At 51.3% G+C, this 25,867-nt stretch overlaps 2 protein-coding genes across 13 annotated transcripts in view; one reads left to right on the top strand and one right to left on the bottom strand.

Annotated features, from left to right (window-relative positions):
- The first annotated feature begins 1,959 nt into the window (after nt 1–1,959).
- Nucleotides 1,960–9,764, top strand: NEFH (neurofilament heavy chain). Of its 4 annotated transcripts, none has more exons than XM_043901410.1 (5): nt 1,960–2,913; nt 4,751–4,950; nt 5,882–6,006; nt 7,167–8,010; nt 8,047–9,764. In XM_043901410.1, exons 1-5 carry the CDS (start codon nt 2,052–2,054, stop codon nt 9,160–9,162), a joined length of 3,147 nt encoding a protein of 1,048 aa, XP_043757345.1. In that variant the 5' UTR covers nt 1,960–2,051; the 3' UTR covers nt 9,163–9,764. The 4 variants fall into 4 exon arrangements, with proteins under 4 accessions (XP_043757345.1, XP_043757346.1, XP_043757347.1 ...); XM_043901411.1 differs by having other exon boundaries at nt 7,167–8,118; nt 8,197–9,764; XM_043901412.1 differs by having other exon boundaries at nt 7,167–8,388; nt 8,473–9,764.
- An 8,309-nt stretch (nt 9,765–18,073) lies between these two features.
- THOC5 (THO complex 5) overlaps nt 18,074–25,867 on the bottom strand; it is a 28,804-nt gene continuing 21,010 nt past the window's right edge. For 6 of the 9 annotated variants that reach the window (XM_043901403.1, XM_043901399.1, XM_043901400.1 and 3 more), the window contains 7 exons: nt 25,732–25,846; nt 24,227–24,330; nt 24,000–24,087; nt 21,810–21,925; nt 20,964–21,154; nt 19,752–20,009; nt 18,074–18,271 (listed from right to left, as the gene is read on the bottom strand). In XM_043901403.1, coding sequence (XP_043757338.1) covers nt 19,799–20,009; nt 20,964–21,154; nt 21,810–21,925; nt 24,000–24,087; nt 24,227–24,330; nt 25,732–25,846 — 825 coding nt within the window. In that variant the 3' untranslated portion in view covers nt 18,074–18,271; nt 19,752–19,798. The remainder of the gene's footprint in view (nt 18,272–19,751; nt 20,010–20,963; nt 21,155–21,809; nt 21,926–23,999; nt 24,088–24,226; nt 24,331–25,731; nt 25,847–25,867) is intronic. The other 3 variants (XM_043901405.1, XM_043901407.1, XM_043901406.1) reach the window with 1 other exon arrangement.

The following is a 25,867-nucleotide window of genomic DNA, read 5'->3' as shown; positions in this document are numbered from 1 at the left end:
AGAGAAAAGGACAGATAGAGGTCTTTCCTAGGCTATTTGTCTGTCCCCATCCTGAGGAGCCTACAGAAGGAAAACCATGCAGACTGGAAATGTAGTGTGGGTTGAATTAACTGCCTGAGGGAGGCTCAGGTCTGGGATGGAAGACTTCAGTGACTCCCCAGGGGGTCTCAAGGCTCCCCCCTCCCCCCGCATCTGACATCTAGGTCCCTTCAGCTCCAATGGAAGGGCAAGACAGGTTTGTATGTGGGAGAATGTCACAGAATAGAGGGAACTGGACCCCCAATAGAAGGTCAAGGGGCTGGGTCTCTGGCTGCCAGGGTGACCCCTCTAGATTACCCATCCACCCCTCCTCAGTCCCCCATCTGCATAGCACAGGAATCAGGCGACGGGGAGATAGAATTCCTCCCTCCCATCCCTCAAGGGGAAGGCAGAGGTTAATTAACCCCTTTCTCCCCAGCGAAGAGTAGGCCCTGTCCTTGGTGCTGAAGCATCAGCCGCAGCGCCACCCCCACTCCCAAGGCTCTTGACTGGAGTCAAACCCAAGACAAAGCTAAATATCACCAACAGTGCAGGCCCCCCAAATACAAAGGCCCTCTTTTCTACCTGAATTAAGGCTTGTGGGGGTGAGCGGCTCTGGTACCCTGAAAGCTTCTCACTGCTTCTCTGGGTGTGAGAAGGGAGCCCAGTCATGACACCCACTTGTCTCTTGTGGGTGTGGGGAGGGACGACAAGTTGAAGCCGAGGAGATGGAGAGGGAAGAGGAAGAAAGGACTTCTGAGTTGTGGGGAAGTGGCTGCTATATCCACGGGCAGTAGAAGGATTCCTCTCCTCTACTGATGCCGGAGACTTCCCAAGTCTCTAGGGGTCTCAAGTTGCAGCCTGACCTAGAGCAAGGTCTGTTCTCTGTGCCGATGGGAAAAACGAGTGGGGGTGGGGAACAACTTGTTCAAGGTCATTTACCAGCAATTGTGGAGCTGTCCTCAGTGTGCAGACCCTGGCTTGAGTGACTCCTAGCACACCTATCACTTCCCCCAACCCCACACCCAACTCACACCAGCTCTCCCAACTTCATGCCCAGTTCCCTGCAGTACCCCCACCCTTGGTCCTTTGACCCTTGCACACTCTGCCTTTACAGGGAACCCTCTGTCCACTTCACTGAGTGTCCTTCTTGCTGGGGCGGGTTTCAGGGTCTCCTGCTTCCCATCCTGAGGAGACCACTGCACCCACCCCCAATCCGGGCTTCCCTTCTCTAGCCTCTGCAGTGTCTCCCACACCCCCAGTTCAGGGCAGCCTCGCCACCCCTCCCCAGCTCCAGGTCTCCCCGTTTTCGGGCCAGTTGCCAGGTTCTTTGGCCCTCTCCTGGTGGCCTCTCTAGCAGCTAGGGGAAGGGTTACCTCCATCCAGGGGTCTTCTATCTTTACTCTCTGTAGTGCCCACCGTGCCTCCATTCAGAAGTGCTTTTCTCCTCCCCTATTTCGGGCCAGCTGCAGACACTCCGCGCTCCCTTTCCTGAGGGTCTAACTATCAGGAAAATCCTGTGCCCCCATCACTCGGGGTCCTCATCCTACTGTGTCTTCCACCGCCCCATCCCGAGGGCATCCTGCCCCATTCCCATCTGGTCTCCTTGCCCTCGCTCCCCCATTCTGGGCGCCTTCTCTCTTTCCAACATAGTAGTAGGGTCTCGCCACCCGCACCCGGGGGGTCCCCGGCGGTCCACTCCAGGGGTCCTCTACCGCCTGACGGCCTCGGGGTGGGTGGGAGCGGGGGTCTCCTCTGACGCTGCATTGTCGATTCCACTTCACTCCTAGGTTCCCCTGCCCCGCCCCTCTCACTGCGGCGGAGCTGGCCGGCCCCGGGCCGCTGGGGGAGGAGGCGGAGAGGGCGGGGCCCTCCTCCCCCGCTCCACCCCCCCCCCCCCGAACTGCTGAGGGGCTGGACCCCGCCGGGCTGCTATAAAAGGGCCGGCCGGCCTGGAGGTGCCGCAGTGTCGCCCGCCTCTTCCCGGCCTCAGGGCTCCCTCTCCGCCGGTGGCCGCACCCGCTCCGGCCACGATGAGCTTCAGCGGCGCCGACGCGCTGCTGGGCGCCTTCGCGCCGCTTCATGGAGGCGGCAGCTTGCACTACGCACTGGCTCGCAAGGGCGGCGCGGGTGGAGCGCGCTCTGCAGCCGGCTCCTCCAGCGGATTCCACTCATGGGCGCGGACCTCCGTGAGTTCCGTGTCTGCCTCTCCGAGCCGCTTCCGAGGCGCCGGGACCGCCTCCAGCACCGACTCGCTAGACACCCTGAGCAACGGACCGGAAGGCTGCATGGTGGTGGCGCGCAGCGAGAAGGAGCAGCTGCAGGCGCTGAACGACCGCTTCGCGGGCTACATCGACAAGGTGCGGCAGCTCGAGGCGCATAACCGCAGCCTGGAGGGCGAGGCGGCGGCGCTGCGGCAGCAGCAGGCGGGCCGCGCCGCCATGGGCGAGCTCTACGAGCGCGAGGTGCGCGAGATGCGCGGTGCGGTGCTGCGCTTGGGCGCGGCGCGCGGCCAGCTGCGCCTGGAGCAGGAGCACCTGCTGGAGGACATCGCGCACGTGCGCCAGCGCCTGGACGACGAGGCCCGGCAGCGCGAGGAGGCCGAGGCGGCGACGCGCGCACTGGCCCGCTTTGCGCAGGAGGCCGAGGCGGCGCGCGTCGAGCTGCAGAAGAAGGCGCAAGCCCTGCAGGAAGAGTGCGGCTACCTGCGGCGTCACCACCAGGAGGAGGTGGGCGAGCTGCTCGGCCAGATCCAGAGCAGCAGCGCGGCGCAGACGCAGGCCGAGGCGCGCGACGCCCTCAAGTGCGACGTGACGTCCGCCCTGCGCGAGATCCGCGCGCAGCTTGAAGGCCACACGGTGCAGAGCACGCTCCAGTCCGAGGAGTGGTTCCGAGGTTTGCAGGCGCGGGGGGCGGGCAGGGAGGAGGGGCGCCCCCTGGTGGTCGGACATCGAGAGGCAGGGTGGTGTGACCTAGGGGGGCGGTGGAGTCCGCCTAGAGGGCTGGGCTGGATGGTGCGGTTGCTCAGGTTCCCTCAGCAAAGGGCACACCCCTTAGCTAAAAAACAGTTTTACTCTAGGTCTCTTGTGGGACGCTCCCCGCCTCTTCCTCCCCACTCTAGGTTCTCCTTTGGGCTTCTCCAGGGTCCTTGTATCTGTCCTTCCATTCTCGGTCCTCTCTGCTCCTTCTCCCAAGTCAGGGTAACCGCCCACTGTGAGTCCCCCTTCCAACAGGTTCGCTCTACCTCTCCAAAGCGGTGCCGGCTTCTAGTCAGTTGGGGGCGGGGAGGTCCCTCTTTGCCCTTCAAAGTAACATCCCTTCCCTGTCCAGTGCTGCCCATCCCCCTCTTCTGCACACAGCAGGGGACCCCATTCTCCTGACACCTATCGGGCCCCTCCCGGCTACAGTCGGAGAGCGTGAGTCATTCTCACATTCTCTCTCCCCAGGAAGGCCATCATTACAACCAACTGGTGTGTGAGGCTGAAGTGGCCAGGGGGCCCTTGAATGTCCTCTCTCCCCTTCAGAAAAGCTGGGAGCCTCCCAAATCCATCTCCCTCCCCCACCTCCAGGCCACCCTGAGTCAGCTAGGGTGCAGCTGCCGCAGCTCTGAAGCTGTGTCCAACACCTGCAGGGTGACTTTGACCCACCCTCGCCCTCTCTGGTTTTCATTCCTTTTGGGGTTAGAAGGGGGATGGACCAACTGGGCTTCTTACCTTGGGGAGTTCCACGCTCCTTAAAACTTCTGCATTGTTCTTGGGAGAGGGTACAGGGGCTTCAGTGACTTTCAGAGAAGCCTGTGACCCACAGTGGGTAAGAATCCTCACCCATTTGGATGGTCTCTAAGTCTCTGGAAGCACTAGGAGAGAAAACCAGAAAAGCTGGGGTTTGGGTGCATGGCTTTTCCAGTCCCTGCCTCTCCTCTGCGGTAGCAGAACCACCCCTCCCCCATCTCTGCAGCAGCAAGGCTCCTCCCAGAGCAAACCTCCCTGCCCTCTTGGACTTTGCCCTTCACCCTGGCAGACCATCCCAGGACTTCTGGATCACTCTTCTTCCTCCCCAGCTCCCAAGACTCAGGTCCTGAGTATCATTATCTCAGGATTCAGGATGCTCACAGTCAGGAGGTTCACACTAGATCTCCAGACCTCCTCTGGCCCCTGAAGCCTTCTGGGAACCTGCAGCCTGTTGCTCACAGAGGCCAGGGTGTGGCTGCCGTCGGCACAGGGGCTTCGGTGCTAGAGAACGTGCTGCCAGGGGGAGGAAGGGAGAGAGGAGCTGGAACACGGGCCCCAGACTCCACAGGGATCTGGGCTCTGCTATGGCCACATAGCTCCCAGAGCCCTAGTGCCTCTAAAGGTCATAGGCTCATTCATTTGTTCAACCCCAAGCTTGAGGTTAAGCTCCCTGGGCCAGGTTTCATAACCCCCAGCACTGCCAGCCTTTGCTGGGGAGCTGAACCAGAAGCACCAGAAGAAATAGCGGCTTCTATTGCTGTGCAAGACCTGAGGCCTGCGTTTGGGGAGTCAGGGTGTGATCTTTGGAGCCAGATTTGAACCCCAGTCCTGCTGCTCAAACTGGCCTACTGGCCTTGGGCAGTGTCATCTGCCTGTCACAAAGGACAGGATGAGTGAAGCATCCAAAATAGCACCTGGCACTCAGAAGGTCCTTAACCCGTGTGTGGCCCCTTCCAAATCCAGTTGTGTCTAACCCTGTGCCCTGCCCCTCTCTCCCCCAGTGAGGCTGGACCGGCTGTCAGAGGCAGCCAAGGTGAACACAGACGCCATGCGCTCAGCACAGGAGGAGATATCTGAGTACCGGCGCCAGCTTCAGGCCAGGACCACAGAGCTGGAGACGCTCAAAAGCACCAAGGACTCGCTGGAGAGGCAGCGCTCTGAGCTGGAGGACCGTCACCAGGCCGACATCGCGTCCTACCAGGTGGGCGGGGTGGGGCAGAAAGCCAGACCACCTTGCCTGGCTGGGTGACCCCGGACAAGTCACTGTCCCTCTCTGAGTGGAGAGCATGGGCCTTAGAGTCAGACATGCCAGGGGTATCTGTATGTCTTTGTAGCTGTGTGACCCTAAAAAAGGTATCTGCCTCTCTCTCTGACTCTGAATTCTCTCAATGCAATTTAAAAAAAAAGCCTCCTTTGTAAAACTATGAAGATTAAAGAGAGAGATGAACTTCTCATGAGATGAGTGAGAGACAGCAGAGTCTTGGTTGTGGTGGGTGTTCAGTAAGCAGTAACCAGGGTCTGAGTGAGGACAGGCTGTGAAGGCCTCAGCAGATACCTCCCACTAAAGACAATGATTGAAAGAAAGTGTCTAAAAATTCTTTTAGAGAACGTACTATACAAGCAGTATGTGGTTATTGTAGAAAAAGAGGTTGATTTTTCATCAGCCATGATGGTTTACTTTAAGCAGTGGCGCAGTGGGCTTGGGGTTGGGGGGAAGCTTCAGTTCGTGTTTAGCGTGCTTCTGTGTATTGTCTCAGGCATCAGCGACAGTTGCCTCCTGAGCCTTTAATGTGAGGTGCGTTGGAGCGCTGGGCAGACAATAGGGAGCCAAAGCAGACGAGTTCCCACTGAGCCCTTTCTAAGCTTAAGATCTGTAAAAATTCACCCGTCAGCCCGCTGACCTGTGATAGCCGTGGTCGGTGTCTGGTGTGTCTCGTTCCAGAGCACTCCCCAGGCTGAGGTTATACACACAGCAGGATGTTTGTTCTAGGTCCATGAATGAGGTCCTGAAGCTTTCACAAGGCGGGGGCTGGCCCGGACTGTGTTGGGTTTGCAGAGCCCGCCCTAGCCTCGCTGGTGCCGAGGGCCCGTGGTGACTGACAGTAACGCGTGTGTGACCTCTCCCCTCCCAGGAGGCCATCCAGCAGCTGGATGCAGAACTCAGGAACACCAAGTGGGAGATGGCAGCCCAGCTCCGAGAGTACCAGGACCTGCTCAATGTCAAGATGGCTCTGGATATTGAGATCGCTGCTTACAGGTGAGGGGGTCACGGGGCCTTTGGGCGGTGGCAGCCCTTGTGTGCTCAGAAGGAGAAGCCTTGGATTTTAAGCTCCGCAGTGAGGTAACCTGCTGTCTTAGAGATAAAAAAAAAAACCAAAAAAACTTTTTTTTCCTTACTATCGTGAAATGTATACAGCATAAAATTTACCATTTAGCCATTTTAAAGTATTCGGTTCAGTGGCATTAAAACTATTTATATTGCTGTCCAGCCATCACTGTCATCTACCTCCAGAATATTTTTTGTCTTCCCACACTGAAATTCAGTGCTCGTTAAACAATAACTCCCTGATCCCTTCCCCACCTTCCCCCAAGTCCTGGCCACCATTGTTCTATCTTCTGAGAAGCAAATATCTTGAGAGTGACTTAGAGGGTCTGACAGTGATTTAGAGGGTTAAAGCTCCCCACCCTCTTCTCAGATTCAGCCAACCAGAGGCCTGTCTTGGGAGAGAAAGAAGGGACTTGAGTTGTCAAGGACCTTTACAACTCTACCTCTTCAAGAGAGTCTTTTCATTATTTCATTGAAACCACCCTCTGAGGTAGAAACTCTTAATGACCCTGTTTTTACCAATGAGGAGACTGAGGCTTGAAGAGTTTGAATGGCTTTGCTAATAAGGTCACACTTCTAGTGGGTAAAGAAGAGTAGAAACTCTGCCCCTACTCTATTCCTAAAATTCAAAGGATGAGAATATAACAACAGACCCTTGAAATTCAAATGGGAACATTCTAATACCTTTAAAGCCCAAGTTTATAAATGTGGAATTTCTTGCTCATACTCCCACCTTTCTCTTAAACAACGTTTTTTTTTTTTTCTTAAACAACATTTTGAGGGACAATACATGTAAATTTTTTAATATAGGCGTTCTCTCTTGAGGGCCATTTTTCAGAGGAAAAAGTTTTATAAGTGGTAGCCTTAGTTGAATTAAAACAAGAGCAATGCCATTGGGGTACAGATTCTGGTTGTCCTTGGGATGATCTGCTAGTGACCTTCTCCAGTCTAAGTGCCCACCATTCACACCCCTTCTTCCACCAAACTATGTATCACTACACATAGGGGGTCTTCGGAGTAACTCAGGAAGCCTCCTACCTCAGTGATCAACTTTGAGTTAATAGTAACGTGTTCCATTATCCATTCTGCAGAAAACTCCTGGAGGGTGAGGAGTGTCGGATTGGCTTTGGCCCAGGTCCTTTCCTCCTTCCAGAAGGACTCCCCAAGATCCCCTCCGTGTCCACTCACATCAAAGTCAAAAGTGAAGAGAAGATCAAGATGGTAGAAAAGTTAGAGAAGGAAACTGTGATTGTGGAGGAACAGACAGAGGAGGTCCAAGTGACTGAAGAAGTGACTGAAGAAGAAGAGAAAGAGGCCAAAGAGGAGGAAGGAGAAGAAGCAGTAAAGTCTCCCCCAGCAGAAGAGGCCGCATCCCCAGAGAAGGAGGAGGCCAAGTCACCAGCTGAGGTGAAGTCCCCTGAGAAGGCCAAGTCCCCTGTGGAGGCCAAGTCCCCAGAGAAGGAAGAGGCCAAGTCACCAGCTGAGGTGAAGTCCCCTGAGAAGGCCAAGTCCCCCGTGGAGGCCAAGTCCCCAGAGAAGGCCAAGTCCCCCGTGGAGGCCAAATCCCCAGAGAAGGCCAAGTCCCCTGTGAAGGAAGAAGCCAAATCCCCAGAGAAGGCCAAGTCCCCAGTGGAGGCCAAGTCTCCAGAGAAGGCCAAGTCCCCCATAAAGGAAGAGGCCAAGTCCCCAGAGAAGGTCAAATCCCCAGTGGAGGCCAAGTCCCCAGAGAAGGAGGAGGCCAAGTCCCCAGAGAAGGCCAAGTCCCCAGTGGAGGCCAAGTCCCCAGAGAAGGCCAAGTCCCCTGTAAAGGAGGAGGCCAAGTCCCCAGAGAAGGCCAAGTCCCCAGTGGAGGCCAAGTCCCCAGAGAAGGCCAAGTCCCCCGTGAAGGAGGAGGCCAAGTCCCCAGAGAAGGCCAAGTCCCCCGTGAAGGAGGAGGCCAAGTCCCCAGAGAAGGCCAAGTCCCCAGTGGAGGCCAAGTCCCCAGAGAAGGCCAAGTCCCCCGTGAAGGAGGAGGCCAAGTCCCCAGAGAAGGCCAAGTCCCCAGTGGAGGCCAAGTCCCCAGAGAAGGCCAAGTCTCCAGTGGAGGCCAAGTCTCCAGAGAAGGCCAAGTCCCCCGTGAAGGAGGAGGCCAAGTCCCCAGAGAAGGCCAAGTCCCCTGTGAAGGAGGAGGCCAAGTCCCCAGAGAAGGCCAAGTCTCCTGTGAAGGAGGAGGCCAAGTCCCCAGAGAAGGCCAAGTCCCCTGTGAAGGAGGAGGCCAAGTCCCCAGAGAAGGCCAAGTCCCCTGTGAAGGAGGAGGCCAAGTCCCCAGAGAAGGCCAAGTCCCCTGTGAAGGAGGAGGCCAAGTCCCCAGAGAAGGCCAAGTCTCCAGAGAAGGCCAAGTCTCCTGTGAAGGAGGAGGCCAAGTCCCCAGAGAAGGCCAAGTCTCCTGTGAAGGAGGAGGCCAAGGCTCCTGGGAAGGAGGTCCCAAAGAAGGAGGAGGCCAAGTCCCCTGTGAAAGAGGAAGAAAAACCCCAGGAGGTGAAAGCCAAAGAGCCCCCAAAGAAGGCAGAGGAAGAGAAAGCTCCAGCCACACCCAAAGCGGAGGAGAAGAAGGACAGCAAGAAAGATGAGGTGCCCACGAAGGAGGCTCCAAAACCCGAGGAGAAGAAGGAACCTGCTGTGGAAAAGCCCAAAGAACCCAAAGCTGGAGCCAAGAAGGAAGAGGCTGAAGATAAGAAAAAAGCAACCACCCCAGAGAAGGAGGCTCCTGCCAAGGGGAAGGAAGAGGCCAAGCCTAAAGAGAAGACTGAGGTGGCCAAGAAGGAACCAGATGATGCCAAGGCCAAAGAACCCAGCAAAGCAGCAGAAAAGCCAAAGAAGGAAGAGACGCCGGCAGCACCGGAGAAAAAAGACGCCAAGGAGGAGAAGGCCGCAGAAGCCAAGAAGCCTGAGGAGAAACCCAAAACAGAGGCCCAAGCCAAGGAACCCGGCAAGGAGACCTCCACACCTGGGAAAGCCAAGGCTGAGAAATCCTCCAGCACAGACCAGAAAGACAGCAGACCTGCAGAGAAGGCTGCAGAAGATAAGGCCACCAAGGGAGAGAAGTAAGGCAGGGAGAAGGGATCGTTCAGAGCAGCCAAAGAAACTCAGGGGGGTCTGGGAGCTCAAGGATCAGTATCACAAATTTTCACTTTTTTCTCTCTTTTCTTTAAGAAGAAACTCTGCTTAGACAACAGGCCCTCCTTCACCAAACAGGAATTTCTATTAGCAATATGTTAACAAGAGAGGGTCCTCCCAACTCCCAGCCCCGTGGCCCAAACCCTCCCCAGGCGATGGGCAATTATGTTATGATAGCTTATGTAGCCGAATGTGATATATGCCGAATGCCACACGTAAACACTTGACTATACAGACTGCCCCCTCCTCTCCAAATAAGTGCATTTATTTCCTGTATGTGCAACTGACAGATGACCGCAATAATGAATGAGCAGTTAGAAACACATTATGCTTGAGATGTCTTAACCTATTCCTGAATGCCTTCTATTTTCCAAAGGGGTGGTCAAGTCCTTGCCTAAAGCTCTCTGTCCCGGAAGAGCTGCAGCAGGTGGGGCTGGGCGCTGACCACTGTACCACACCAGGGCGCACTTTTCCACTGGAGTCCACTTTCAATTGCTTCTGTGCAATAAAACCAAGTGCTTATAAAATAGAAATGCAACTGTTGTCATTTCTTCTTTTCCCCTGGACGGGCTGGGGGATGGGCAAGGGAGGTCTTAATTTTACACTTGAGAATGCACGGGACTGGGCGGGAACAGGAAATTGCACGTCCGGGACTGGTTATGAGGCTGCTCTTGGGCTATTTCCTGGGCACAAACCCAGGCACTGTGCTCAGTGCTTTGAAATCTTATAAACAGGTGGCCTGGTGTGTGGTTTCTCCACAAGGTCCATGTACCACCTACATAAGCATCTGGGCACCTTATAAACATGCAGACTCCTTTATTCCACCCTAGACCACTGAATTAGAATCTGAGGGGTTGGCCTGGGACACCGTAGGCTTCACCGACTCCCACTTGGTTCTAACACACACTGAAGTCTGGGGACAGGTGAGGTCCGGGGCCATGGAGCCATCTATTTAAGAGCTCTGCATATGTCCTTGTTTTGTAAGGAGGGATGCGCTTTCTGAATGAGGGGCTGTATGTAGCTAATCCACCTGTAGTGAAGACTACAGTCACCACTATTGGGAACAATTTGTTAATAGTCACCTAACTGGACTCCAACATGCTTCTCTGGACATGCTTTTGAAACCTGCAGTGCTCTTGTGGATTTATGTGGGGTCTTTAATGTAAAATTTTGACCTCACGACTTCCTTCTAATAACTAGAATATGGCAAAGTGATGGGATGTCATTTCTGAGAGTAGATTACAAAAAGATTCCGGCTTCTGTTTTGTTTGTTTACCCTTGCTCTCTCACCTGGTCATTCTGCTGGAAGCCAGCTGCCATGCGGTAAGCTGCTCTGAGGATGAGGCTTCAAAAGGCCAGGAGCGGAAAGAGGCCTCTGGCCAACAGCCAGTGAGAACAACGGCCCTCAGAACAAAAAGAAACTGAATCCTGCCAACAACCACACTGTCGAACATGGACAAAGATCCTCCCCTGCTGAGCCTCCAGATGAGACTGAAGCCCCAGACAACACCCTGACTGTAGCTCTCTGAGAGGCCTTAAGGAAGAAGTGTCCAGCTAAACTGCACCTGGGTGATAGATGTCTGCTGTTTTAAGCCACTAAATTTTGGAGCAATATGTTACATAGACAATATGGCTTTGACATCATAGGGAAACATGATACGTATTAGAGTTACAAGGGCTCTCATGAATCATTGTCTCAGCCAATGTCTACAGAAGACACGAAGGGACTTGTCCAGACTAGAATCCAGGTCATCAGTTTCGGTCACCACTTACTGGGCATCCCCAAGGACTGGGCCCTGGACTACACATTTTATGTCCACTAATAGCCCAGTGGAGTGAGTGCTATTGAACTTGCATTTCTCAGTCGAAGAATCTGAGGCTCAGAGAAGCAGACGTTGCCCAAAGTCCAGAACCAGGAAGAGGTGGTGCATGGATTTAAATTCAGACCTGTCTGACCACAGAACCCAGGCTCGTCCTTACTCAGCGGTCCTGCCGCCATCCTCTCGGGATGGGTTACATGGCCACCCCTAAACCAGGTACTGGAGGCATTTAGATGATCTCCTTCTCGTGGTTGCCCCAAATGGCACAGGCAGGACAGAAGGATCTGACCAGAATACCCTCTCTCTTCTGCTGTTGGCCAGAGGCCTCTTTCCACTCCTGACCTTTTGAAGGCTTATCCTTAGGGCAGCTTACCACATGGTAGCTGGCTTCCAGCAGAATGACCAGGTGAGACAGCAAGGGAGAACAAGCAAAACAGAAGCCAGAATCCTTTTGTAATCTACTCTCAGAAATGACATGGATATGCTCCCAGTGCTGTAGGCAGGAGTCACCGGTCAGACACCAACCAGACTGACTTGAACCATCTGCCAAACAAAATCATCCTCCCTCTGGGAGGATAACAAACCTTAGGAAAAACCAATGGAGTCAATTTACCATGGAATTGCTTGTCAGACCTGTTAGAGGCCTGGGGGACACGGGTGGAATGTGGACGGAGCCGACTGCTTTAGGATGATGTGCGCTTCCTGCTGGCTAGCTGTTAGCTCTGCAGATACAGCTGGGTTGATGAAAAACATCCTTCATTTTCCCCCAGGGAGACTGCTTCAGAAAGGAGAGGTTAGGTTCTGTCTGTAACGATAAACAACTACATCTCACTGGCTTAACACAAAAGAAAGCATCTTACTCATTCATGCTCTACACCCCTGGGTCTGGCAGGGGTCTCTGTTCATGGTAGGTCACTCGCAGACCCAGCTAACGCGGGATCCATCTAGACCAGGGCTTCCAAGTTCACTGAGGCAGGGTTGAGTGGATGTGGCAAATCAGGCAGGGGCTCACTCTTCAAGCTTCTGCCTACAAGTGATACAGGTCTCCTCTGGCAACATTTCATGGGCCAAAGCAATCCATGTGCTTATATCTCACATCAGAGGGGGTGGGCAGAGTCATCCTACCAAGTGTGGAGGGAGGACAGTGGGAATCCTTTTAGGGGGAAACAAAATACTTTAAGAAAACACTTGCTACTGATATTTAATAATGATTCATAAACATTAGCTTACATAGCCAAGCAGTTCAAAAAGGCTGACTTGCTTCACATATAGCTAGATCCAAGGGGGATTCTCAAGTGATGTCCCCAGGATGCTGTTACTTGTTCTCCATCTCTCAGCTGTCTTCCTCTATAGAGACTTCATTCTCAGGCAGGACTTCTCCACATGATCTCTAGAAGCTTCAGGCTTACATCCCATCTGCTTAGTAAACTCTGGAGGTCAGGGTTAGGGGTGGGAAAAACTCATTTTCAATGTTCCAGGAAAAGTCCAGGGTTTGTTCTTATTGGGTCCCTCAAACCGGAACTTAAGAGTTTGGGAGGTGTGTTCTGAAAGGAAATTAGAGGACTGTTACCAGAAGAAACCTGGGTAGGAAAGATCCTCTGGAGAAGGGAATGGCTACCCACTCCAGTCTTCTTGCCTGGGAAATCGCATGGACAGAGGAGACTGGCGGGCTACAGTCCCTGGGGTCGCAAAGAGTGGGACACAACTGAGTGACTGACTCTTCCACTTTTTAGCTTCACCAGCAGCAAAAGGGGTGGATGTTGGGCAGCAACAATGATAAATGGCCACAGTGGCTTGAGCGCTTGTAGCAGAAGGTCGAAAATAGCAGTAATACCCAGTTGTCCATGGGTGTGCAGAGAATCCTGAACTTCCTGGAACTAATGGTTGGAAAGGAAATTGAAAAAACTTTCCGGGAAGGCAACCTAATGAGATGTATCAAAAACCTTATAAGTTTAGATATGATAACGAAAGTATGCCACTCTAAGGAATGTATCCTAAATAAGCAGGTACAGAAATACTAAAAATACAAAATATATTCCCTTTATGTTTTAGAAAAATGAAAAATACTTTGAATATACAATAATAGGAGATTGGCTAAATAAATTACATCTATGTTAGTAAACGTATGTCAGAAAAAAAGAAAGTAAGTTTTTAATTTAACAGTAATTTGTATCAGGCTTCCCTGGTGGCTCAGTGGTAAAGAATCCGCCTGCCAATGCAGGAGACAGGGTTTTGATCCCTGGTCCAGGAAACATCTCACAAGTTGAGGAGTAATAGCCCACACGCCACAGCTACTGAGGCCTGTGCCCCCCTAGAGCCGGTGCTCCTCAACAAGAGAAGTCGTCCCGAAAAGCCTGCAACTACAGAGGAGTCCCTGCTCGGTGCAACTAGAGATAAGCCTGAGCAGCAGCAAAGACCCATATAAATAAATAAAAATGTAAAAAGTAATTTATGTCAGTGAGACCTAACAGGTTATCCACAGAACACTCCATGCAACAACAGCAGAATACACTTCTCCCCCAGCACACATGGAGCATTCTCCAGGACAGACCATGTATCTTAGGCCATAAACAAGGCTCAATAAATTTAAAAGCATTGAAAATGGGCACAGTGTTTCCAATCACAATGGAGTAAAATTAGCAATTAATAAGAGAAAGAAATTTGGGAAAGTCACAAATATGTGGAAATTAAACAAAACACTCCTAAAAAGTCAAAAGATCAAAGAAGAAACTGCCAGGGAAATTAGAAAATGCTCTGAGATGAATGAAAATGAAGATGTAACATATGAAAACATTGGACAGAGCTAAAGCAATGCTTAGAGCGAAACTTACAGTTGTAAATGCCTCCATTTAAAGAGAAGAAAGATCTCAAGTCAATAATCTAATTTTCTACCTTAAGATAATAGAAAAAGGAGAGCAAACTAAACCCAAAGCAGGATTAGAATAGAAATGAATGAAACAGAGAACTGAAAAATAAGAAAAAAATCAATGAAGTCAAATATTTGTTCTCTGAAAGATCAATCATACTGACAAACCTGTAGCTAGACTGATGAAGAAAAAAAGAGAAAATACTCAAATTATCAAAGGCAGTATTGAAAGACAGAACATTAATACTGACCTCACAGAAATAAAAAGGATTGTTAAGGAATGCTGTGAGCAACTGTATGTCTACTCATTAGATAATTTAAAGTAAGTGAACAAATTTCTAAAAAAGACATAAACTACTGAAAACTAACTCAAGAGGAAACAGAAAATCTGAATAGGCATGACTTACAAGTAGAGTAAGGCATTAAGTAACTAATTACAAATTAGTAATTTGAGAACTACCCACAAGAAAAGGTTAAGGCCAATGGCTTCACTGATGAATTTACCAAACATTTAGAGAAGAATTAACACCAATCCTTCTCACACTTCCAAAAAATAAAACAGGAGGGAACACTTTCTAACTCATCTTTGGAGGCCTGTGTTATCCTAATGCCGAAGTCAAAGAACCACAACAAAACTACAGACTAATATCCCTTGTGAAATATAGATGTAAAAATCCTCAGCAAGTGCAAAAAAGACAAATCCAATAACATTTAAAAAGTTATACACAATTGTCAAGTGGGATGGTTCTATATAAGAAAATCAATTAAGATACCCCCTGAAGGAAATGCAAAAAAATGAAGGAAGTGAAAAAAAAATCAAGATGCATATAGCATATCTGTGGGCAAAAATGGACCCAGCTGGTCAGTCTGACACCAAGCTATACCAAGCTACACCACAGTACTCTTGGTGTACTTGTGTTGCTGAAATGAATAAATGGCCCAGCGAGAGTGCTGGCTTGCAGCTATGCTAGCCTGAAGCTATTCTTGTGGAAAGGGAAGCCTTGGAGGCAGACAAACCTTGCTGGGCTTGCACCTTGGGTGGGCAGTTCAAGAACCCTGTGAGCAACCCACAAGTCATTTAACCTTCTGAGCCTGTTTCCTCATTTGTAAACATGTAGGGAATGTGCACCCTTGGCCATGTGTTGTAATTAAACAAGACAGTGAATGTAAAATCATGATTAGCACAGGACCTGACCCAAAGTAGATGCCTGACACCTCTTTGATCTCAACAGAGAGGCTGCTGAATACCATGGAAAGGCCAGAGCTTGGGCTACGCAGACAGGGAGGAAAGTTCCTTTGGAAGCCTAGGCAGCTCTGCTTCATTCTATGGATAAGGTTTTTAGCTTTGTGATCAGCAGGAATGCTCTTAAAACAAAAGGCGACTTTGGAGTATTTGCTGAGAAAACGCTTGGCAGGGGACAATTGGAAAAAGGGTCAGGAGAGACTAGGAGATACCGAGAAACCAAGAATATGGGGAGCAGCTTTAAAAAGGCAAGGACCCTGGGCTGAGTCCAAGGTGTAGGAGATTGACAGAAAGGGGCTGCTGTGTGGGATGTGGTCCAGCGAAGCTCAAGGCCAAGAAGGAAGCTTTGAGGTCCTCCCAAACCAGGCCCCTTCCCCCTAATCTGCCCACTGGAGACAAAAATGGCTCAGTTCAGTAGCTCAAAGGGGCTGGATCGTCTTGGGCTTCTCACTAGTTTTAAAACCCTACTTCTTAAGGACAAAGGATTCTTTTGTTCAGTTTGCTCCTTTGAAGAGGGGAAAATCTCTTCTAGAGGGTGACTGGCTTTGACACCTTCTGCCCAGGAAGCAGAGTCTCCTCCCAGCCCTCACAGGCTGTCTCTGCAACCTTGTCCCAGCTCTCAAGAGCCGAGCTTGTGTGCTGAGTCAGTCTGGCTGCCTTCCAGCCGAGAACAGAGTGGAGGCTGCAATGCAGGGGCCATCAAAGGAACTATTTTTAGGCCCCATTTCAATCTTATTCAGCACAGGCGGTGAGACGCAAGGCTTGAAGGTGGCCAGACCGAGGGGGATGCCGGCGGAGATCGTCTCAGGCAAGTAGGTCAGGGAAAAGAAAAAGAAATCTCAGTACAGGAGAGAAGTGCCCAGAGGTGCATGCCGCTGTCCAAGAGGCAAGAGACACAAGAGGGGTGCTTCTGACAGGGAATCATTACTGCATTGCTGGAGGAGTCACAAGAAAAAACGCGGAAAGTGCAGCAACTTCCAAAAAGAGACTAGGACAAAGTGTACCTGGGGAGCTCATTAAAAATACACTTCCCTGGCCCATCTTAGGTCGACTGAGTCCAGATATTAGAGTGGGGCTGGGAACGTGTGTTTCTAATCTGCTCCCATGGTGGGTGATTCTCACCCACAATACAGTTCAAGGACCCGTGGGCTGGAGAGCATCTGCCTCTGGAATTTAAAGGGATGATCCAGGCCGAGGGGAGGGAGGAGCCCCGGAGGAGCCTTCTCTCCTCACCGCGCTCAGGCTTCTGTCAGGAAACAGCAGGGCCCTGAGGAAGCCAAGAACCTCCTAGACTGCCTCAGAAAATCCTTGTCACAGGGATGCTCAGAGATCAGCTGAGAAGACAGGAGGAAACAGCTCTTATACCAGAGGTGCACAGTATCCAAGGATAACCGGTAAAATTCCATTTAGAGGGGCCCTTCCTGGAGGTCCAGTGGTTAAGACTTCACCTTCCACTGCAGGGGGTGCGGGTTCAACTCCTGGTTTGGGAGCAAAGATCCCATATGCCTTGTGGCGAAAAAGCCAGAACACAAAGTAAAAGACTGTAATAAATTCAACAAAGACTTTAAAAATGGTCCATATCAAAAAAAAAAATCTAAAAAAATTCCATTTATAGTGGAAACCAAATTCAAAGCATGTTGTGGGAAGGAAAAAATCCATGTGATTGGGACTATCACGGTAAGTTAAGATTTAAGTATATTGATTTCTTTTGTTGTTATTAGATTTATGTATGTTGAAAGTTGCTAAGACAATAGATCTCCAAAGTTCTTAGCCCCACACCAATCTCCTCCCTGCCCCATCTATGTAAGATGACGGATGTGTTAACCTTATTGCAGTAACCATTTCTCAATGTATCATGTATCATATGATCCCTCTGTACACCTTAAACTTATATAGTTATATGTCAATTATAACTCAATAAAGCTGGAAAAATAAACTTTATTTCATTTTTTAATTAGCGAACTTTATACCTGCAACTCTGTAATAATACTTCAGTATTTTTTTACATCTTTGTATCTTATTACTTAAACCAGGAGTTGAGTACTGATTTTTTGGTGGGGGGATGGGGCATAAGTTTTCTGACAAAACTGTTTAAGAACACTCTATGCTATCCTTTGTTTCTGTTTGACTTTTGCAGAATTATAAAGGAGATAGTTTTTTAAAACATTTTAGAGGGTGTTACCTACTTCCTCGGGCTTCCCTGGTGGCTCAGAGGTTAAAGTGTCTGCCTGCAATGTGGGAGACCTGGGTTGGGAAGATCCCCTGGAGAAGGAACTGGCAACCCACTCCAGTATTCTTGCCTGGAGAATCCCATAGATGGAGAAGCCTGGTGGGCTACAGTCCACGGGTCGCAAAGAGTCGGACACGACTAAGTGACTTCACTTTCACCTATTTCCTCAGGACTTCTCCTAATCCTCTTGAGAATCAAACCATTATTTTGAGGTTCCTAGCGTGCCCTCACTGTGAAGCCTCTCTTCTGGAGTCACCTGCTCTCATGCTGCCAGAGTATCACTGGACAGCAGCTATGCCTGAGACCCTCTGACATCACTCTCATCAACTTCACGACACCCTGCGAGATTCACAATTATTCTCTGGGACGTATTGCGCTGTCAGATGTTTGTAACATCCACCAGTCAGGGGAATTTGGCGGCTGGAGACACTGACAGGGTCAGAGTAAGGGGACAGGGGAAGAAGAGCTTTTGCTTTTTCTACTACGCTGACTGTGGCGTCCCCTGCCACCCGCTAACAGCAGGGACTTGGCTGACAAACGTGAAGACTGAGGGTCTGCTGCAGAGCTGGAATCCTCCTCACTCTGCTCTTCCTGGCCAGCCAGGGAAAGCTATCCACTCGTGCGCATTCACACTGTGCCTTGCTCCCAACTGCCTCCCCCAAGGAGCCGCAGACAAAGGCCGCTTGGTCAGGTGACATTTTAATAGGCTAGAAATAGAAAACCTGTCCTGGGAGACTATCAAGAGCCACGTGTGCGCCCCAGCCGGAAGCAGAGGCGCAGCACTTAGGGTCTGTGGGGAAACAGGCTGAGCGCGACGTCAACGGTGGCTGAAGAATCCTTGAGGGTGGTTATATTTAAACGGCTTCATCCTGCTGGGACCCCTAGAGAAATAGAAGAAGGGAGGCCAGTTAACACCATAACCTTTGGGTTGATATAATGAATGCATCCACACAAGGGACTACGATGAAGCTGTTAAGGGGGGAAAAAAAAAGACTGGTGTAAGGAAAGCAGACTGCAGAACAGCATGAAAGGTGTGACAGCAGTTCTGAAAAATCATCTTAATGTGCCTCCGAAGGCAGGGGCACAAGCCTGGAAGTGCCCACTGACGACGGGCACTCTAGGGGGCAGGGGGCTTGGGTACCCTCACTGTTTACGGTGTTTTTACACAACTGTTTCTGGTTTTATGTTTAACAATAAACATGTTTTATGTCTATGATTAAAAAAAGAAAGTTAAATCCTCCTTTGTAGGGAGATTCCCAAGCAGGTAGGAGTTTATGTGGGAAAAGAATCTGCGCTATGTGCCTGCCAAGGGCCTTGTGTTCTATACGCACTACTTCTGAGATGCTATTTCTATAATTTCAAAGATTTTAAATGAAGATGTAGGCTTAGGGATGTGAACTACCTGATATTAGAAAGTCACAAAGTCTCACAGACCAAATTCAAAATCAGGTCTGATGCTAAAGCCTGCTGGCACAAGAGGCTGACACTCACAGCCAAAGCCTGGACCCTGTGACATCTAGGTTCTTCGGCTCAAGTCTTGGGCCCCTGAGCAAAACTTCATGCAGGGTTCTTTTCCACACGACTCCATGGTGAACAATGTCCAGCTAAAGGGCCTCTTTCATTCTTCTGCCTGTGACTGACATTCAGTGGTAACCAGAAGGTGACACCTTGGATCTTGGTCTGAGGGAGGGAGGGTGAGAGGTAGTGTGGATGTTTGCCAGCGGGAGATTGTATATCATTCTTTTTTTTTTTTTGCCACACTGCACAGAATGGCCTTAAAGGAGGGCTTACTCTGCCTGCACCATGCTTGGCCCTTCACAGGCTCCCGTGGTTTAATCTCATCCTCCCAACACCACCTGAGTGGACACAGTTTTACTGATGAGGAATCAGCTCAAGATGCACTAAGCACAGATGCTAATCACAGAGGCAGCAGCTGCAATTTGAACTGAGGCCTTTCTGGCCCCAAAGTCTTTTCTTAAAATGATGTCATGAACCTTCCCAACACCAGAAGGGTACAGAGTCGAATCAGGTAAATCGAGGCGTACAGCTGATGGAGACCCCACAGCCTGAAGGCAGTCAGCCCCGGGCAAAGCCAGACCTCGAGTCTCCTGCGGCCCAGGCCAGCCCTTTGCAGCCCAGACCTTTGACCTGATCCCGGTGGTCAGGGGGACTCCACACCAAGAACCTCACATCCCACATCTCTTCAGTCATGGAATTAACTGGATCCGGGAAGCCAAAGGAGCACCTTCCCAGAACACACTGACAGACAAGCGCAGCCTGGAGAACAAAGCACTTGAGGAAACGAGTCTGGGAACCATCAGACAAGCAAAGGATAAACACTGGTCGTGTGAGAACTCCCACCTTGGAAATGTGCTGCAGCAGGCTGGGAGCGGGGAAGAGATGAGGTCTCACACAGACAGAGCGAGGAGAGCAAGTCCCGGAACACGACGCCATCTAGCCGCCAGCCCCACCATGCAACCACAGTGGGGCTGCAGCTGGTTATCGTCAGCCAGCACGGGGAGCCAGGCCAGGCGGAAGGGCCAGATGGAGGCGGGAGGACGTGGGACGGCCTCCGGGGCGGAGGCGGGCTGTGTGAGAAGGTGAGGGCAGGCGAGGCACCTTCCAGGCCGACAGAGAACACAGCCACGTCCCCATTAGATACAGACTGCAGCCCTCTGTGACACCATTCCTCCCCAGCCCCCTGCCCCAAAGGGAAGGGTGGGCTCCGGGATTCTGAAACTGACTCAAAGACAAGACCACAAGTTAAGGGATGAAAGGGAAGGGAAGGACCTGACACCAAAGCGGAAGGAAAAGCAGCCAGAAGTGCGGGGCCTGCAGACACACTAAATACCAAGCTGCCAGGGCCTGCTGGCATTTTCTGAGGCTCCGTCCGTGCCATGATCCATTCTGGAAGGTCTACGTGAACTACCTCTGCTTCATCATGACTTAGAAGGTAACACTTCCATTTCAGCTTTTGGGAAAGGCTCAGAGCTGAGTTGAAATGACTCTTTCAGTCACCCAGCTGGTGAGCAGGACAGCGGAGGTCTGCACTGTGTGTGTTATTTCACAGCTGGCTCCTCTGTGACGCCCAGCTGCCTACAGCTGTGATCCTCCTGGATGTGGGAGCACTGAAGAGACTACAGCAGACTCTGGGGGCTGGTGGAGGCCTGTGTAGTCTGTATGCAGGGCTATAGCCTGCATCTAATGAGGACATCCCTGTGTTCTCTGCAGTTTACAAAGTTCATTTGAATCATAAAAAACAAGCCTACTGGTTTCCACAGAAAGCACAGAAAGGGAAGGTTAGTCAAGTCCTCTTGCTCACTCAGCATGAGGCCCACCTCTGGGGTGTATGCATGATGAACTAACTGGACTGGGCTGGCAGGACAGGGGCCACAGGGCAAGTTTTAGGAAGGAGGACGTGAGCTCTCTCCGAGAAACCTGGCAGCAGGATGTTAATTCCCACAGGGAAAGGAGACCAGAGCGCCCGAGGACATGTGCCCCCTGTGCCGGGCTCACCCTCCCCCACGTCCCTGTGAGAGGCAGCGCTGGAGGTCCCCGGGCCCTGTCCCTCACCTGAAAAGCCGCAGACACATCTTCTCCTGGGGAAACTCCTTGGGCCCCTCCACGCTGTCATCATGGCTCTCTGTCTCTAGGTAGACGTCCAGCAGCACGCACAGGCGCTGCAGCTGGTTGGTCAGAAGCTGGTGGCCGGGCCGCGGGCCGCACAGCTCCTTGTAGCACACGTTGACCTCGCTCTCCATGGCCTACGGGCGGGGAAGCCAGAAACTCAGCACCACCTGCAGGCCAGCTGGGTCTCACGGTTTCACAAGAACCGAGCCCGGGCCTCTGCAGATCAAGCCAGGCTGGCTTGTCCTGAGGTGCCCGCTCCTCAAGACAATGGTGTCCTCCTGATCCTGACCCAGAACATTTCCTGCCTTGCATGTCCACGGCCAAAAAGAGCAAGATGCACAGAGGAAGAATCTCAAGATCAGATCCAAATGGGAAAGTGTTAGGGTTCAAAGTGTGCTCCTTGGCTATGGAGTCAAATCCATGGGTGTAACAGTAATTGACACGGGCAACGACGTCACACCTTGTCTCGTTCCCGTGCATCTGACATTTCCACAGAAGCCTGAAACCACCTTTCAAGGCTGGTCTTTGTATTAGCCCCGTTTTATAAGCAGGATGAACCTGTGGACCCAGGCTAGTAAGGAGCTGACAGAGGTCTGAGCCCTTCACTACACCTTGCAGCCTCCAGCATATTCTACAATCCCAGCAGCATCTGCCCGGGAACTGCACCAGTGCACAAGCCCCCAGCTACCACTGGTCCTGCCCCACCCCCACCCCGTCCCACTCCCACCCCCCAACCCCCGGCCCAAGGAGGCTATCCCTGCTCCTCCCGTCACCCACCAAGGACCTTACCCGAATATTGTCATCGTTGTTGTTGGTTTTCTCCCCTTTCCAGTTCAGACAGAGTTGGAAAATGGGTGGGATGGAGGAGTAGCCGGGGTTCAGCACTACGGCAGCCTGGAGCTTAGCTGGGAAAGATGGGGAGAGAAGCAAAACTCAGTTCTCAGAGTTGGCTTGCCAGCCACGACCACCTTCCCACTGGAACCCTGAGGCCAGCGCCGTGTCTCACATTAGTCCCGGTGTTCAGAGCACATTCTGCTACCAACTTTTACCTTCTGCCTAGAAACTCCAAAGCGGCTGCAAAAGGTGAGGTCCGTGACTGGGCCTCAGGACGCAGAGGTGTGGGGACTCCTGAGTCTGGTTTGCCCAGTTCTATTTACTCCTTCGACAGAAGTTTGTTTTAACTGGCATTTATCTGCCAGCAGGTTAAGGACTTTCCCAGTGAAGGCGCTTTATCTGTTTTTCAACATTATTGTGTACTAGCCATCACATTATGGTCAAATATATTTTCTATATTCTGTTCTTTACTTTTATCTATTTTGTTACGTGAAGCTTTTTGACAGCCAGCATTTACTGAGCATCTACTGTTTTCCAAGCATAGTGCTGAGCCCTTTTTACCCACATTTTATTTCATTTTAATAACAATTCTTAGGTGGGTACCATTATTATCATCCCATTTTACAGTTAAAGAAACTGAGCCTCTGAAACTACCTAAAGATCATTAAACAGCCACAAAACAGCAGTGCTGAGTTTAACCAGAACTACCTGACGCCAAAGCTGTGTGTTCATAATCATTAAATGAAGTATTTGTATTTTTTAACGTACTTATTTTTTCTCTGGTGACAGGCTTCCCCTTTTTCAATACGGTAACATCCTCTCCATCTATGAGCTAAGTGTTTAGCCACTCTTTTTTCATTATTTATGAGGGTGGGGAATGAACTCTCTTACCCACTAGTAATTCAAATAAATTAACAGACAACAAGACAGCGAAGGTTAAGATAACTCTACCCTGATAGTCACAACAGTTACTAAAAAGTGACACTTTACTGTTGTTTCTGTCATAACAGTTCTGAACGTATTTTTGGGTTTATCTCTTGTCCACCAATTTTTTTGTTTTTAATCCATACTATGAAATTGTTGTCTACTCTTAAGTTTTCAAATTCTATTACAACACATTTAATAAAAATTTAAATGATCACATTCACCCTTTGTATGAATACAGAATATCTTATTTTTCCAAGCTCTTCCCCTTAACCAGGAAGCAAAAGTGATGTCTTCAATGATTTTGCACCCATGGGGCTTTGGAAATTTCTTGGATGCATCATCTGTGCCCTTGCAAAACAGCACTTTGTGTTATTTAGGGATGAGGTTTAAGTATTTTTTAAAAGGAGAAAAGACAGAAAGTAAATGCAAAATTTCCAACAGCAGTCACCCCTCATGAGGGTGAGAATGAAGTGGGACCAAGGAGCCTCCACTGTATCTGAAGTTATCTAATTTCCTCACAGTACTTCTAAAAACGTGAAGAGAAAAGTGAAGAAACAGGGGTAGAGAAATGTGAACATCAAAGAGTGTAACTTTTCATTTCTCACACCATCTCGGAACTACAGACAACTCCCTCCACCCTGCAGCCTCGGCACAGCGCCTCTGGGTGGGATCCGGCAGGCTGAGCCAGCCCCGCAGAGGCTGGGGCTGGACAACAGCACCTCAGGCACCACTGGGGTGGGTCCAGCTGGAAGCCCTGGCCTATCAGATGCCAGGACAGCGGTGAGGAGTCAGAGCTCTCAACGCTTCCCCAGGTGAGCGCAGGGACGGCAGAGGAGGAGAGTCCTGCACCTCACAGCCTGAGAGTGACAACCCCACCTTGAAGAGAGGACGAGCAGGTCTCTGGTTCTAAAGGGTGAGGAAGCAAAGAGGCTAAGAGCTCAGACTCAGAGGTCCGACTGGGTGTGTGAGCATCTCCTACAAAGCGGGAACGTCACCAGCCCCGGGACCGTGGTGACGATTAGCAGGGGACGGGACTGGGGCAGAACAAGTCCTGGCTGAACGCTGCCTCAGCTGAACACTGCCTCTCACAGCCGAGACTGTCTGCTAAGTCCCGAGGCAGGAGTCCAGGATCTTTGGCTTCCTTGGGCCAGCTCCCGGCAAGGTTGCTTCTCAGCGGCTGCCCTCTCCTAGAGCCACTGTCATCAGCAGAGCAGTTACCTGTGCCCCTCTCCACGAGTGCCATGTAGTAGAGATTGGTGTCCCCAGCCAGTCCCGCCTCCACGATGTCTTTGGTGAAATGCAGCTCCTGGAAGTTACCAAGGGCGGGGGGTGAGCTGTTGGCGCTTCTTGTCAGGCTGCCCCGCCCTTCGGGAGGAACAGCAGGAGCTGAAAGGAGACACGGGCCTGCAGTCCCCAGGACAACCGGTCACCCCTCCCACACCTACCATGTAATCCTCATGGGCAATCGTCACCCACTTCACCAGGCGAGAGACAACCTTTGCAGGGAAGAGGTAGTGGCAGTCGCTGGTAACCGGCACAATGCCGTGTTCTGAAAGACAGCAGGACAGGTGGCGTCACAGGTAGAAATCAGCCGCCACAGCTGGGTAACCGGCAGCCTCTGAAGGCTCAGATGGCCCTGCCAGCTGTCCAGGCACACTCGGTACTCAGCTCAACACGTGCCAGGAACGGAGGCACGTCAGCCTGACCTTCGCTCAGAGCCTGTGCTTGCGGCGGGACCCAGCCCCAGCATGCACAGCGCTTCATCCTTAATGCAAACGAAAACCCCCCTGCGGCCAGAACCAATGAGATGCCTCCGTGGCAGTGACTGCTAATTAGATCAAATAGCCAAGAGGGCTGTTCTCACAGCTGACCTTGGAGGAGGAAGGACCAAAGTCTTCTGCGCTGGTTCCTCTAAAGCAGAAGAGCAGGAGGGCCGCTCCAGGGCGAATCCCTGCTGGTGTTTCAATAAGCAAATATGCCAACACGGTACATGCTATCCGGATGACAATCATCCAACCTTGGGACAAAACAAACTCCACAATGCTGATGGGGAGCCTGGAGAAACCAGAGTCCATGAGGGGCCTCCAGAAGGGTGCTGTGAACTCAAAGCCTTTCCTGACAGTGGCTCTTTTATTTATTTTTGATGTGGACCACTTTTAAGGTCCTTATTGAATTTGTTATAATATGGCTTCTGTTTTGTTTTGGCTTTTTAGCTCTCCAACCAGAGAATAGAACCTGCCCCCTCTGCGTTGGAAGGCGAAGTCTTAACCACTGGACCACCAGGGAAGCCTCGACAGTGGCTTTTTTTAGACTGAAAAGATCTTAACCCTCCCTCACTCGTGCCTTGTACCTGACAGGCTGTGACAAGTATTTACAGAATGAATAAATGAGAAGCCCCCACATGTCCACCATCTTGGTCAAGGGCTCATCAGAATCACTTGCGAGCTTATGGTGAACCCTGGGCTCAGCCCTGGCCTGGAGGATTTCAGCTCAGGTGTCAGGGGAGGGAGGAGGCATAGGTCACCAAACAGCCGTATTCAAGAAAGCTGAGCACAAGCTCCGCAAAAGCAGGGCTTTCTCTTGTGCTCGTGGCTCCTTCCCTAGCACTATGCTGGCTACCCCGAATGAATGAGGGTCCTGTTAAAATGCATATCAAGGTCTGCCATGCACTGACCTACCTAGCAGGAGTGCTCCCACAATCAATCTGATAAGTTGGGCCCCCGAAAGGCTTTGGGCAGTCCGAGACAGCCTTGTAGCCCCGTGGGGAGCTCACACCTCTGCTTGGCGGCCTAGAGCTCTCCCCAATGGCCCAGCTAACACCTCTCTTCAGCAAGAGCCAGGGAGCCAGCCGACGTTGTCATCAGGATTCAAGATATCTGAGCGCAGGGCTCCGTGGTCTTTGTCCTTGGGCTGAGCAGCTCAGGCCACAACCCTGACTGACACCACTTACCCAGGGAGGCAAACTGCTTGTGGAGGGCGAGGCGGGACTGCACCCTGGTCTTCAGCAGTTTCATGGTGGTCTCCATGTGACTGGCGCTCAGCGAGTGGTCTGCGATCACAGTGTGCTGTGGGTGACAGAGCGCAGC

This window comes from Cervus elaphus, chromosome 5 (assembly GCF_910594005.1).
Source record: "Cervus elaphus chromosome 5, mCerEla1.1, whole genome shotgun sequence".
Lineage (NCBI taxonomy): Eukaryota > Metazoa > Chordata > Mammalia > Artiodactyla > Cervidae > Cervus > Cervus elaphus.
Note: the sequence above shows the minus strand (reverse complement) of the source record. Positions and strands in the feature narration are given on the sequence as shown.

Coding starts and splice junctions, on each gene's coding strand:
- NEFH (XM_043901409.1), top strand. CDS start 2,052: ATGAGCTTCAGCGGCGCCGACGCGCTGCTGGGCGCCTTCGCGCCGCTT. Junction 2,914..4,750: donor GTCCGAGGAGTGGTTCCGAG/GTTTGCAGGCGC, acceptor TCTCTCCCCCAG/TGAGGCTGGACCGGCTGTCA. Junction 4,951..5,881: donor CCGACATCGCGTCCTACCAG/GTGGGCGGGGTG, acceptor CTCCCCTCCCAG/GAGGCCATCCAGCAGCTGGA.